The sequence below is a fragment of the Pleurodeles waltl genome, chromosome 12 (genome assembly GCF_031143425.1).
Source record: "Pleurodeles waltl isolate 20211129_DDA chromosome 12, aPleWal1.hap1.20221129, whole genome shotgun sequence".
In the NCBI taxonomy this organism is placed as follows: Eukaryota; Metazoa; Chordata; class Amphibia; order Caudata; family Salamandridae; genus Pleurodeles; species Pleurodeles waltl.
Genome location: NC_090451.1, coordinates 307,430,462 through 307,443,783, shown reverse-complemented (window position 1 = coordinate 307,443,783; position 13,322 = coordinate 307,430,462). Strand labels below are relative to the sequence as shown.

The following is a 13,322-nucleotide window of genomic DNA, read 5'->3' as shown; positions in this document are numbered from 1 at the left end:
AGCTTGTTCACATGGGCACCTCCAGGTCATAAATGATCCCTATCACATTAGAAGACCCCCCCCATGGCCCCATACCATTGCCTGTCATCTTCAAGCTTTTATGGAGCCTTTAGGCACTCTGCTCACCGAGAACAGCATCAAGACTCGCCAATATTCTGATGGTATACAATTTTACTTGAACATATCCTCTGCGTCAGACTTCCAAATCATCTAACACTGCTTGCACATGATCCAGATCTGGATGTCCAGCACCTACCTGAAGCTCAGCCCAACCAAGACAAAATTCCTTTTATTTTCCACAACACAACCTGTCTCAATCACATGAACCTTGGTGGTTTCAACTCCCAACTGTAATCGAATGCCAAATCACATGAATTCATCACCCTGGACACCAGCCTCACCCTCTGTGGACGCATTGCCAAGCAGCAGAGACAGCCTGGTACCAGCTCTCTCTTCTAATGAAAGTCAAACCTTTTCTTCCAGAGAGCGAACTCAGAACTGCTATTCAAATCCTTGTACAATTGCATCTGGATATTGATAATGTCTTACTCTGTGGCCTCCCAGACTTCACACTGGCACCCCTTAGGCATATCCTATATACAGCAGAGCTTCATATCTGGGACCTGAAGAAATGTGATCCGATCACCCCCATCCTGATAGAACTCCATTGGCTCCCCTTGCCAGTCCACACCTTCTTCAAAATTAACTGCATCATTTACAAAATAATCACAATCAGCACTCCCAATTAACTTGCAGACAAGCTCACTATCTCTGGTGGTTCCTGGCACACCCCAAACCAGGAAATGGTCAGACTGTAAGCTAAGAAGTGTAAAAAAGAAATAAACAAGACCACAAGCACTTTTCATCTATGCACACAGCTACTTCAATTTAGGGTTGATTTCAAGACTCACCAAAGACAATCGGATAGACAATTAGCTTTTTGTGGTGTTCTGTGGGGCAAAGATTTGTGAAGTGGTGCAGAAAAAGACCTTGTCAAGGTGGAGTGTTCTCTGTGTTAAGGCCTGTTATTCACTGGCTAAGAAGTAGACTCCAGAATGACAAAGGACTCATTTCACCAGACCCAAAGCTGATACTGCTGCTTTGGGATGCAAAGGGCCTGTTCTTGACATCTGTCAGGGTGTGACATAAGAGTCATTGCACACGTTCACAGACCAATGCTGCCTACAATGGTCCAATGGGAAGGGTATTTTACTTGTTCGGGCCTGCAGGTACTTTTGGTCTGAGTTCACTCCATAGACCCTCCGCCTTTTGAGAGGTACTATGTTGGCATCTATTCTAAAGGTGAGAAATGTGCACTTAGAAGTGTCCATCAGAAGAACAAGTTACCTTTGGTAAGACACTTCCTGGTGCATACTCGTTCCTCACCGGCCTCATTCTGTGGCGTGACCTCTTTTAAACACCTAAATACACCCAAATGTAGAGATCTGCACACTGATACCACTGTTGTTGGACTCTGCATCCGAAGGGGCAGAAAGAGTCAAGCAATGAAGTGACATTGACATGCAGGGGTGGTGCTTCTTTGCTGTTCTGCTCTGTCACTTTGGTGGAATGCCATCTAGCGACACGTGGGAGCACTGTTATGAAAACTTTCAGATCCAATCTGGTTCCTAGGGAATAGTCTAAAGGTGAACACCTGGTTAGAGTAGAAGCTAGAAGAAGCATTACCAAAGGTAAGTAACTTGTTCTTTTTACTTCTGTGTTTTGATAATTTTTGAGTTGATGCAACAGATGCCAGTTTTTGAACGTATGTTTTTCAATTAATAGATCCAACAACTGTCTAAAAAAGCAATTGAAGATCTGCTTCGAAGAGGCGCTTATGGAGCCATCATGGATGAAGAGGATGAGGGTTCCAAATTCTGTGAAGAAGATATTGACCAGATTTTGCAGCGTCGAACTAAAACCATAACAATTGAATCTGAAGGAAGAGGTTCCACATTTGCAAAGGTAACACGTTTTCAAGGTTGGAAAGTAACTGTCTGATCACACTCTTTGGGCCACAAGGGTGATACTCTTGAGAAAGACACAGATGTATTTATATCGGAGCTGCTCTGGGAGCTCTCCAGTGAAACAGAAAATCAGGTTTATGAACCACATAATGCATTCCAAAACTCACTTGAAGGATAATAAATGTTATGCTTAAAAACATGATGGAAGAAACCATAGTCAGACAGCAAATTGCAAAGTTAGAGGATTCCTAATATATACTTATAATGGACATTATTCTATCTGGATAGCCTTTATCCTTAAAATATATACCTAAAGATTCTGGAAACACTTTGCACTCTGTCATGGTTGTTGGGAGAGCCACTTGCGTCCCAGGTGTCACGCTGGTGTTAAGCAGAGATTAGGTCTAATGACTAAGTACATGTGGCACTTAGTCATTAGTGGAGGCTTTATCCTCCCTTCCCTAGAACCCCCATGTAGGAAGCTGGCTCTGTATATACTATATCAAAGTGAGATATAGTGTGCATAGAATCCAGGGGTTCCCCAGAGGCAATAATAGATAATACTAATGCTCTATTTGTGGTAGTGTGGTCGAGCAGTTAGGCGTATCAGAGTGCAGTGTTAAGCATTTGTTGTACATACACAAACAATAGAAGAAACATACACTCAATGACTGAACTCCAGACCAATAGGATTTTATATAGAAAAAAATGTTTTCTTCATTTATTTCTGTAACCACAAGATTCAATTTGCAGGTAAGTACATTAAATTAAAGGTACTTTGCATAGGTGTGATCGGGACTTTGAATGGAATCAGCAATGCATACAGTTTTTCTTAAAATGGCAAAAAGCTATTTTAAAAGTGGGCACAGTGCAATTTTCGACAGTTCCTGGGGGAAGAAAGTACAGCACAGTTTTGAAGGTAAGTAACCAACTTACAGATTCAGGGGGTCATTCCAACCCTGGCGGTCATCGACCGCCAGGGTGGATGACCACAGAAGCACCGCCAACAGGCTGACGGTGCTTCCCTGCCCATTCTGACCGCGGCGGTAAAGCGGCGGTCAGAAAAGGGAATCCAGCGGTTTCCTGACGGATTTCCCCTGTCTGGGCTGAATCTCCATGGCGGCGCTGCAAGCAGTGCTGCCATGGAGATTCCGACCCCCTTCCCGCCACCCTGTTTCTGGCGGTTTTTACCGCCAGGAACAGGATGGCAGGAACGGGTGTCGTGGGGCCCCTGCACTGCCCATGCCACTGGCATGGGCAGTGCAGGGGCCCCCTAACAGGGCCCCAGCATGATTTTCACTGTCTGCTTTGCAGACAGTGAAAATTGCGACGGGGGCAACTGCACCCGTCGCACCCCTGCAACACCGCCGGCTCCATTTGGAGCCGGCTTCTGGGTTGCAGGGCCTTTCCCGCTGGGCCGGCGGGCGCTCCCTTGGCGGGCGCCCGCTGGCCCAGCGGGAAAGCCAGGATGGCCTCCGCGGTCTTTTGACCGCGGAGCGGTCATTTGACGAAACTTGGAATGACCCCCTCAGTTTCCGAGGCATAGGTAGGCCACCATTGGGAGTTCAATATAACCCCAAACACCCAGCACCAGCAGCACAAGGCTGGTTAGGTGCAGAGGTCAAACAGGAGCCAAAATAACGTGGCCCCTATGGATACGGGGTACTGCTTGCAACTGCTTGCAGTTAAGTACCTGGGTTGTCGGAGGGAAGACCAGGGGGTTTGAGAGGAGCACTGAGGGGGCCACAAGTAGGCACCAACAGCACCCTTGGGGTGGCGGGCAGGCGGGTGCAGGGTGCAAAGAGTGTGTTGGGTACCCAATGGAACTCTATGGGGGGACCCCGCGGGTCACTTTGGCGCTGCAGGCAAGGCACAGAGGGGCTCCTCGGACAAGCCACCAACTGGATAGGGAGGAGGGCTGCCTGCTGGTCACTGCTGCACTGGTGGTCTGTTTCTCTCGAGTCGGGGGGGCTGCGGGTGCGGTGCTTCTCCTGGCGTCATATATCTTCGTCCTGGGCAGTCACGGTCAGGGGAGTCCTCGGGATTCCCTCTGCAGGCGTTGTTGTGGAGGGGTGGAGAGGCCAGCCCAGGGTGGACACTTAGTTGGAATCGTCTGGGGATCCTCTCTGGATAGTTGGGCCACCTGGACACGGAAGGTGGGCGTCTGTGCAGATTGGTTTTGGACTCACGTTTCTGGAGTGAGGTGGGAAGTCCCTTGGAAGTAGTTTTCTCTTCTTGTTCGAGGGGTCCGCTGTCCACTGGAGTTTTTTGGTCCTCTGGGTAGCAGGCAGTCCCATGGAGGCTTTTCAGGGGTTGCTGGTCCTGCAGAACGCGTTGCTTTCCTTGTGCAGGGTCTTTGAAGCAGGAGACGGGACGGTAGGGCTGGGGCCAAGTCAGGAATCTTCCTGGCTTGGTTCAGGGAGCCCTTAAATACTAAATTTAGGGTCATTTTAGGTGTTAGAGGGTAGTACCCAATGGCTTCTGTCCCTGAGGGTGGCTACACCCTCCTTGTATCTACTCCCTTTGGGGACGGGGCACATCCTTACTCCTATTGGCCCAGATCCTCCAAACCAAGATGGAGGCTTCTGCAGGGAGGGTGTCACCTCAGCTCTGGACACCTTAGGGGTGGTCCTGGCTGAGGTGGTAACTCCTCCCTGTTTTCCCTATCTTTCCCTCTGGACTTGCCACCAAAAGTGGGGCTTTGTCTGGGGGGGCGGACATCTCCACTAGCTGGAGTGCCCTGGGGCACTGCAACACGAGACTTGAGCCTTTGAGGCTCACCGCCAGGCGTTACTGCTCCTGCAAACCTCCACCCAGGGCAGGCTTTGTTTCTGACCACAGAGTGCACAAAGGCACTCATCCCATGTGGTCAGAAACTCCTCTGGAAGTGGCAGACTGGCACAGACCGGTCAGTCCTACAATACCATGTTTGCTAACATACCGGGGGAATCTCTAAGATGCTCTCTGTGTGCATTTTTCAATGATTTTCACACTGGCATTAGTGTGGGTTTATTGTGCTGAAAAGTTTGATACAAACTTCCCAGTATTAAGTGGAGCCATTATTGCACTGTGGAATTTGTAATGACAAACTCCGAGACCATATACATAATATGGCTAGCCTGCACTTACAACGTCTAAGAATTAACTTAGACACTTTAGGGGCATATTGCTCATGCAGCTATGCCCTCACCTGTGGTTTAGTGCGCCCTGCCTTAGGGCCGTAAGGCCTGCTAGAGGGTTGACTTACCTATGCCACAGGCAGTGATTTTGGGGGCATGGCGCCCTGAGTGGGGTGCCATGTCAACTAGCACACCCAAGCTGCAAGGCAGTGTGCATGGGCTGAGTGAGGGGTCCCCCAGGGTGGCACAATACATGTTGCAGCCCTTGGGGACCGGGCCCTGGCCACAGGGCCCTTGGTACCATGGGTACCTTTTACAAGGGGCTGAACTGTGTGCCAGGGCTGTGCAATTGTGGAAACAAAGGTACAGTTTTAGGGAAAGAACACTGGTGCTGGGGTCTGGTTAGCAGGATCCCAACACACCTTCAATCAAGGTTTGCATCAACACTAGGCAAAAAGTGGGGGCAACAATGCAAACAGTGGCAGTTTCCTACACCCCTTCTTCCCCAACACACGTGTGACTATGCAGTACACTCTGCCTGATATTTAGCAGTTAGTTACAGTGGGCGTAAAGGTTCTAATTTGCTTACTTTTCATGTTGTATTGTATTTTCAACTTGAGAAAATTATTTAGAGACTTGCATCAGATGTGATAACTTGGTGTAAAAAGATTGTCACCAATATTGCAGTATGTTTTTTGTGAGAATGATAGACAAGTCAGAAGCTTGCCGTGGGATGACTTTGAAAGCCCAGAGCTGTAGAAAAAAAAATCCACATCATGGATTTAGCATTTGCTTGGGTACGAGCCCCGAGGGGGCACTGAGGGCACCTACTTGGGGGTGATTGTGTGCACTCTTGAAACCAAGTCTCCCGTCTGAGTTTTTCAATAAAACCAACATAAAAAATCATAGGTAAAAGTGATTGGGGTTTCAAAGTTAATAAAAGTTTCCCAGGTATAGACTTTCTTCCGATAAAGAGAAGTTGAAAGGACCTACTCTAATCAGAAGAGGGGCAGGATCTAGTTCTGGAGTTGTCTTGGATAACGTCTTCAGGTTCCTGATTTGAACAGGCCTTTGGTGAGAGCAGGCAATCCATTAGAGTTCTTGTGGAGTCTTTGTTGTACCAGGTAAAGTCATTCAGGGATGAGATTTGTACTGTTGTGAGTGAGTGGGAAGCTGAGTTCTGCTGTCTTCACCCTGCCTATTGTGTAGCACATGTCTCGGGCAGTGGCGCAGCTGTTGACTCTGTAGTGCAGCAGAAGTTCATTGTTCATCATGTTATGAAGTTTTCACTTAAAGCTGTAAAGTCCAAGTGAGGATGGGTGCCTGGGAGCCAAGGCTCCACCACCTGATGCTTAGGGCGCCAGCATCGTCAGCATTGTTTGGTGGCACCATTGAAACCTTTGAATATACCTATGGTCAAGAATATTCTTTACTTACCATCCAGAGCAGGCATAATTTCTTTACAGTCCGAGGACCAGTAAGACAGGCTTGATTGAGGATTACCTTTGCTGAATCAAATCTCCTTATTACTGCACAGTGATTTAAGTGAAGGGACTGTATACAATATGCAGGTTGTATTTGAAACCATTAATCAAGCAGTTTGGTTGATTTGGTTCTCTTAAAGTGCTACTTGATTATAATTCTCATTAAGTTATTTTGAGGCATGCTTCTCTGGCTTGGAAGCGCATGTGCTTGAAAAGATAACTGATAGGGGTGTGCAATTCCTGTCACCCGATGTCCAGGGCATTTCCTTCGGGTTCGAGGGCAACAGGTTTTCATGTTCATTGGATATGCAGTTATCTGTGGACTCTGCTTGCAATACTGACTGTGTCCAGTGTAAAAGTGTGACAATAAGAATTTTATTGAAACCAATGCAAGCAATACAATAGTATGCATTGGGGTACTCGCCTAACATTCTATCGTTCCAGGGTGATGCACAGCGCAAGAGACGCAAGGCCAGATCGTACAGTGCATTCTGGTCATTCTGACTGTGCGATGGCAGTAGGAGCATAGAAAGCAACCGGTAGTGCAACTCCATTATTATGAAGGTAGCAATAGGTACATCTCTGCAACGTGTGACAGAGGAAAGAGGGGGTAACTTGTGCGAGTTCCCCATAAGGTCCAGTTCCCATTAATGATGCCCATCATAGGTCATGGGCGGCACAGGAGTGTGCAAGGACCATAACAGTGAGTCTGCACTATCTCTCTCAGGTGTAGTTGGCGGGAGGACAGGGAATAAGGGAGGAGAGGGGTGGGTATTCCCAACATGAGATAAAGGTTCTTGATCAGCGCATATTCAAGTAGGCATAGCACAGTGCTATAGTGTGTTGCCCCCTCGCTTAAGAAATGGGTGCTAGACGGATTCAAACATAACCTTAATATCCTGGAGTTGGTACACAACTCTCTCATATGAAGCTACTTTATACATTCCAGTCAACCACTCGTAATGTGTGGGTAGGTGAGGCGAGCGCCACTTGCGCAGAATACAAAGCTTCGCCGTGGTCAAAGCGGTCAGTAACAGTCGAAGGTCATGGGTTGAGAGGTCAGACAGGTCATCTGTATCATGCAGCATAATAAAGGGTTTTGGGAATGGAGAGGGTTGGGAAAATATAAGTCAAAGGGTGTTGTCCATGTGAGTCCAAAGGCGGGAGATATCTGGGCAGTCACATAGAATGTGTGTGATGTCACAGTCCATTTGTGCGCATCTCCAGCATCATGTGTAATGGGGGCTGGAGGCTGCAAGTTTCTGAGGGGTTCCAGTACCAATGGTTTAATATTTTGAAGAGGCAGAATTTCATTTGTAATTGCACCTCCCATGTACCTCTGTCCAGATTTTCTATCATTGCAACCCAGTCCTCGTCAGTATATTGCACTTGCAAAGTGTCAGGTCTATGTGTTCAAGGTGGGGCAGTAGGGGTTGAGAATGAAGGTGCTGGATTATTGAGTTTTATAAAGTCCTGATTTCACCCTTTTGATTGTACCCCAAGTTGCCAGGTAATGTGTAGGAGAACCAATAACGTACTATGGCCTGCACCCTAGGATACTATGTAGACCACGTTGCAGTTGGGTATAGCATCAGTATTGTGATGGGCAGCCTGAATGCCACCTCTAGGCAGGCAGAGGGCTTTAACTCCCCTTTTTGGATGAAGTCCTTTGGGATCTGAATCCCCACTGAGTCCCAGTCTTTCCAATGTAAGTGGTGACCATCCACCCAAATGTCTGCATTGCTCTGGAGAGGGGCAGTAAAATGCAGTCAGGCAGGATGATGCAATAATTTATTAAAATTATTCAAGAGTCTCACCATTGTGTGCACTATAAGATTGGAGGTTGGTGATGCCAGTGATTTATGTTGATAGATGATTTTCAGACCAGAGACACTTTGGGTCATGGCACGCTCCAGTCTAACCGAGAAAGGGGGATTAAAGGACCTCTGGTCGATATACGCCAGTTGAGCCAAAATGCAAAGACTGTTAAGTGTTCTATACTTTCCACCCCTAGGCTACCATATTTCCTTTGTGCTATTGAGAAGGACAAGTGAGGTCTCACTTACCCCATATAAAAGATTTGATACCTTTGTCTGTTTCTCCAAGGTTCGCAGGCATTACGTACCAGAAGAGGCAGCATGCCCAGGAGATAAGTGAAGTGGGGGATTATGACCATCTTAATCGCTTGTGTACTCCCCCAAAAGGAGACAGTGAGATGTGTCCACATCTGGCAGTCAGCATTTCTTTTGGCTTTAAAGGGGTCCAGACTATTGGAGACCATGCCTCCTAAGCCTGTATTGACAAGGATACCAAGCTATTTAATTCTGTGTTACTTTTGTTGAAACCGGAATCTACCTGGGACGAATCCCACTTGGGTATCACAGATCAAGCTCAGGATCACTCACTTCAGCAGTGTTGCAAAGATACAAAGATTTTTGTGTTTGTGTTCAAGAGAGATTGGGCGGTAACTACCACACAACAGTGGGTCTTTGCCTGGCTTACATAGAGCTGTGATCACCGCTGTGTTGGCTCTGAGGAGGAGAGAGCCATTCTGCTCAGTTTCCTGGAAGACTACATGAAGCGAGTCAACCACATCATCTGAGCCATCGGTAAAATTCCCCCGATAAACTGTCCTTGCCAGGAGCTTTATTATAACGTACATTGGAAATGGCCTGGACCACTTCCTCTTTGGTGATCTCCGTGGCGAGGAGGCTCCTGCCATTGTTTTTCAGGCTAGGAAGATGTATATTGGCTAAGAAAGTTTCCAAGCAGTTTGCATGGTCATGAAGTTCGGAAATATATAATTTAATGTAGAAAGCTCTGAAAGTGTCTGCTATGCCTTGTAGGTTATGAATTGTTTACTAGCACTGCCCTTAATGGCTGGAACAGTAGCCGCGGATTCCCTTTGCCGTAGGAGTCACCTGCATTTTTCCCCCTGTTCGTAATGACGGGCTGTAACCCTGTAAGGGGTGTATTCTGCTTTGGATGTATAGAGTGTGAGTTAAGCTCCTAGAGCATATCTGTTTGCCACCAATGGCCGCAGCAAGTATGCTCTGGTATGGGTTTTAATGTCTCGTTCCAAGGAGTTTTGGCGTTGAGCTAGAAGTTTGTTGGCCATCTCCGCATCCCTCATCAGCTGCACACGTGCACCACCCCAGAAGGCCTGGGGAGAGGAGACGGTCCCACGGTTATCAGAAAGCTAGGAAGCCATCTTGAATCATAGTTGTTTTTTCTCTTGAGAGGATCAGTAGCATGCTGTGTTAAAATGCCAGTAGTTACATATTGGAAACTGTATTTTACAGACAATGGTCAGTCATACTGGAGAGTGGTTTGACAGTGAACTCCCAAGAATGGTACAGTCTCGGATGGTGAGCGAGGCTGGGTGGGTGACAAGGAAGTAATCCAGCCGAGATTGTGTACTGTGGACTGCAGAAAGGGAAGAATGTTTCTTGTCTGTCAGATGCAAGAGGTACCAGATTTCAAAGTCCATGGTCATTGTAGAGGTCAAACCTGAAAGTACTGTCCACTTAATTAGGTTTATCTATGGGGTACGTCCGGTCCATAATCCGGCCTGGTGCCAAACTCCAGTCCCTCCTAACAAAATATGGGGGGGCCAACAATCTCAGTTAAGTCTTTAAGGACAGGAAAGAGAATTTAGGGCCTGTGGGGACATAAGCTGAGCCGATCCCTAGGGTCCTACAGCTATGTTTAAGCTTCTCTACTGCGTAGCAGCCCTCATCGTCTGTCCAAATCTGAAGCACTGTAAAATGTAATGTTTTATGTATGAGGATGGCCTCGCCACTTTTCCTGTGGGGGTGTGGGGAAATATGAAAGGATGATGTGGAAGAGGCATCGGGCGATTTGTAGCTAAAAATGATCTTCCGTACCCATGTCCCTCTTAAGTTTTTCAGCCTCTTTAGGGGAGAGGTGAGTTACTTGTTGGAGGGCAATGTCTTGCTTTCTGCAAAGCTGGATAGTTCAGTACCTTTATGGTTTGTCAGTCCATTAATGTTGAGCACAACCATCATGAGGGGCCTGGATTTCATGGTTTGATGTATAGGATGGTGGGATGTGATGTACCCAGGAATGTCGTTGACAGTAGTTAGGGATGGCTAATCACTAACTCACAAGTGGCAGGCTTATAGATGAGCGTCAGGAGGTGAGGAGAAGGTGGTCAAAAGGAAAAGCATTGAAAGGGAGAAGAGGTGAAGATAACAATGGGGGGGGAGAGAACAAAAGGAAGAGGAAGGGGCCACAGATAGTGGGTGAAGAGAGGACCTCTGATGGGAGTCAGAGGCCAGGCAGGGATTGGGGCTTACGATTATCAATTGGAAGGCTCTTGATGCAGTTGCAGAGGTGAAAGCGTTTACAGCTTACTAAACTGTATCGGCTGGGGTCTAGGCTGTCCAGTGGGTACATAGCCACTGGGAGGGAGTGGCAAGTGCCAGTGGGAAGCGATAACAATAGACTGAAATTAAATGTGTGGCTGCCTTGGCCGAATAGGTTTGGCAGTGGGGATGGAGTTTGGTGAGGGAGAGAAAACTGTACAAGAATATGAATGCAAATGTAAGCCATACCATTAGAAAGTGGAGGCGTGGTCAGGTGCAGTTGGCAAAATACAGTTGGTAAAATGCAATAGCCAAAATACAGTTGGCAAGATACAATTGGCACAGTACAATACAATTAACTTGGAGGAACCACAGCCAGGCAGAAAAGGCATAAGATATACAGGTCTAGGCGTTCAAATAATTGCGGCAGTCCTGGTGGTCAGGTTGATCTTCATAAGGGACTGTTATAGGGTCTGGGAGTGGGGCTCAGGAAGCAGCCTTCATAGGGGGATATAAGGCACAGTCACAGCTAAGTTGGATAAGGAAGGGGAGAAAAGCATATATGAGCAGTAAAGCCCATTGGGGCAGCAGAGAGGATGGACTGAGGCATCAGCGGAATAACGGAGAGAAGAGATACAGTGTGTCAGAGAGGCTCGAGTATGTGGCAAAGTTGGGGGTGGGGTCAGTTAGCAAGGTGGTAGACGTCATTGGCCAGATGGGGGAGTATCGTCAGAGGAGGGGATCGAGAACAGTGAAGGCTGACCAGACAGTCAACCGCATTGCAGAGTGTAGCTACATGGTGCAAAACACCAATAAGCACTCCAAACAATTTCAAGCATATAGAGTATTGAATACATTGGAAACCCGGTAAACAGTTGAGATCCCGAAGGGCAGCCTGCATAACATAACAGTAAGATCGCTTGTGTGGGGTGGGGCAGGGCAAAAGGTAGGGCAGAAGGGGGGAATCTTGAATGAAGACTCCTTAGTGCAGAGCCTTAGAAGCAAGAGATTGCGATGGGAGTGGGGGGAGGGGGTGGATGGTGGGTGTGTAATAGTGGGGGAATGGGGAGGGCCACCAGGTATGGTGGGGGGATTAGGGAAGTGGGAGGGATAAAAAATTAAATGTTACCACTGAACACTACTGAGCTTTATTGAAGTTAAGTAGTTCAATTGTTAAATGTGCATCTCCGATGCAGTTCATGGGGGCAGGCCAAAAGCGTCGCTTGGAGAAGATACCGGCTTCAGAGGGGACCAGAATTTATCCCTGTCCTCAGAATGGGTCCACCTTTTCTCGTTCCTGAGGTTTCTGAAAAAGCAGGCCTGCTGGTGTCCATGACTTTGCGTATCATGTGGAGGAGCAACACAGGAATCCACGTCAGTGGGTAGGGAGCGTGAAATGTCCATACTGGACTCATTCAGGGAGTCTAGAAAAAATGGCAGGCCCTGTGGGTCATGCAAATCTCTTGCGCGCCCACATATGATGACCTACATGATGGCCGGCTACACATACCATACTTGATGTCCCACTTATTTAACTGGAAGCGAAGAGCAAGAAAGGCCCGCTGTCTGGTGTTGGTATATCTGAGGAAAGGACGGCTGCATTATGGATCCTATATCCATCCATGGCAAATGGGTTATGTTTGGGTTATGGGTTATGTTTGTGAGCTTTCATAAAGATCTGTCAAGTATGGGAATGTTGTAGAACTCAAGCAGTGATGAGGTGGGCTCTGGTGGTTCTGGGCACTGGTGAGTAGCGGTCCCATATGCTCTGTGCTCTTTGGTTTTCAAGAGGGTGGATAAAGGTCAATCCAGTCAGTTTCTGGATGACCTCGAGCAACAACACTTGTGTATCACATTTCCAGTGTCTCAGGGATTCCTTGAAAACAAATGTTGTCCCAACGATATTGGTACTCCAGACGTCTTGATGGACAGTCTCCAGGTCCGTCAGCATTACCTCTGCAGTAGTGATGCATTGATTCATTGAATTTACGCTTGCTTGGAAAAGCCCCATATCTGTTTTTATACTCTTTCAATCCTGGGTAAGATCCCTAATTTTAAAGTCCATGGCTGATAGGTGAGTACCAACACAGGTGATTTATTTTAGGATAAAATGTGATAGAGACATCAAGCTGCAGATTCCTTACCTTCGAATTTTGCCCCAGGCACCAGACTGGATCTGGAACTTTTTTCTGGTAGTACCTCTGCACCTTGGTAGAGGGCATCGTGCAAATCTGTAGTGATGTCGTCCACTGGATGTGATGTCAGCGGAGCCCATATAATCCCCTTCCTGAAGCTCTGACGTTGTTCCTTCTTTCCTGTGCTGCAACATGGATGTGGAGTTCCTCAGGCCAAGCTGGCCTATCTCGACAAAACTTATTTTGTTGAGGAAACAGTCTGCCCCTTTTTTCTTCATCTCCTCAGGGT

At 47.4% G+C, this 13,322-nt stretch overlaps 1 protein-coding gene across 8 annotated transcripts in view; it reads left to right on the top strand.

Moving 5' to 3' along the window:
• CHD9 (chromodomain helicase DNA binding protein 9) overlaps positions 1 to 13,322 on the top strand; it is a 1,629,153-nt gene that overhangs the window by 877,619 nt on the left and 738,212 nt on the right. For all 8 annotated transcript variants that reach the window (XM_069216350.1, XM_069216347.1, XM_069216351.1 and 5 more), the window contains one exon: positions 1,786 to 1,965. In XM_069216350.1, the coding sequence (XP_069072451.1) occupies positions 1,786 to 1,965 (180 nt within the window). The remainder of the gene's footprint in view (positions 1 to 1,785; positions 1,966 to 13,322) is intronic.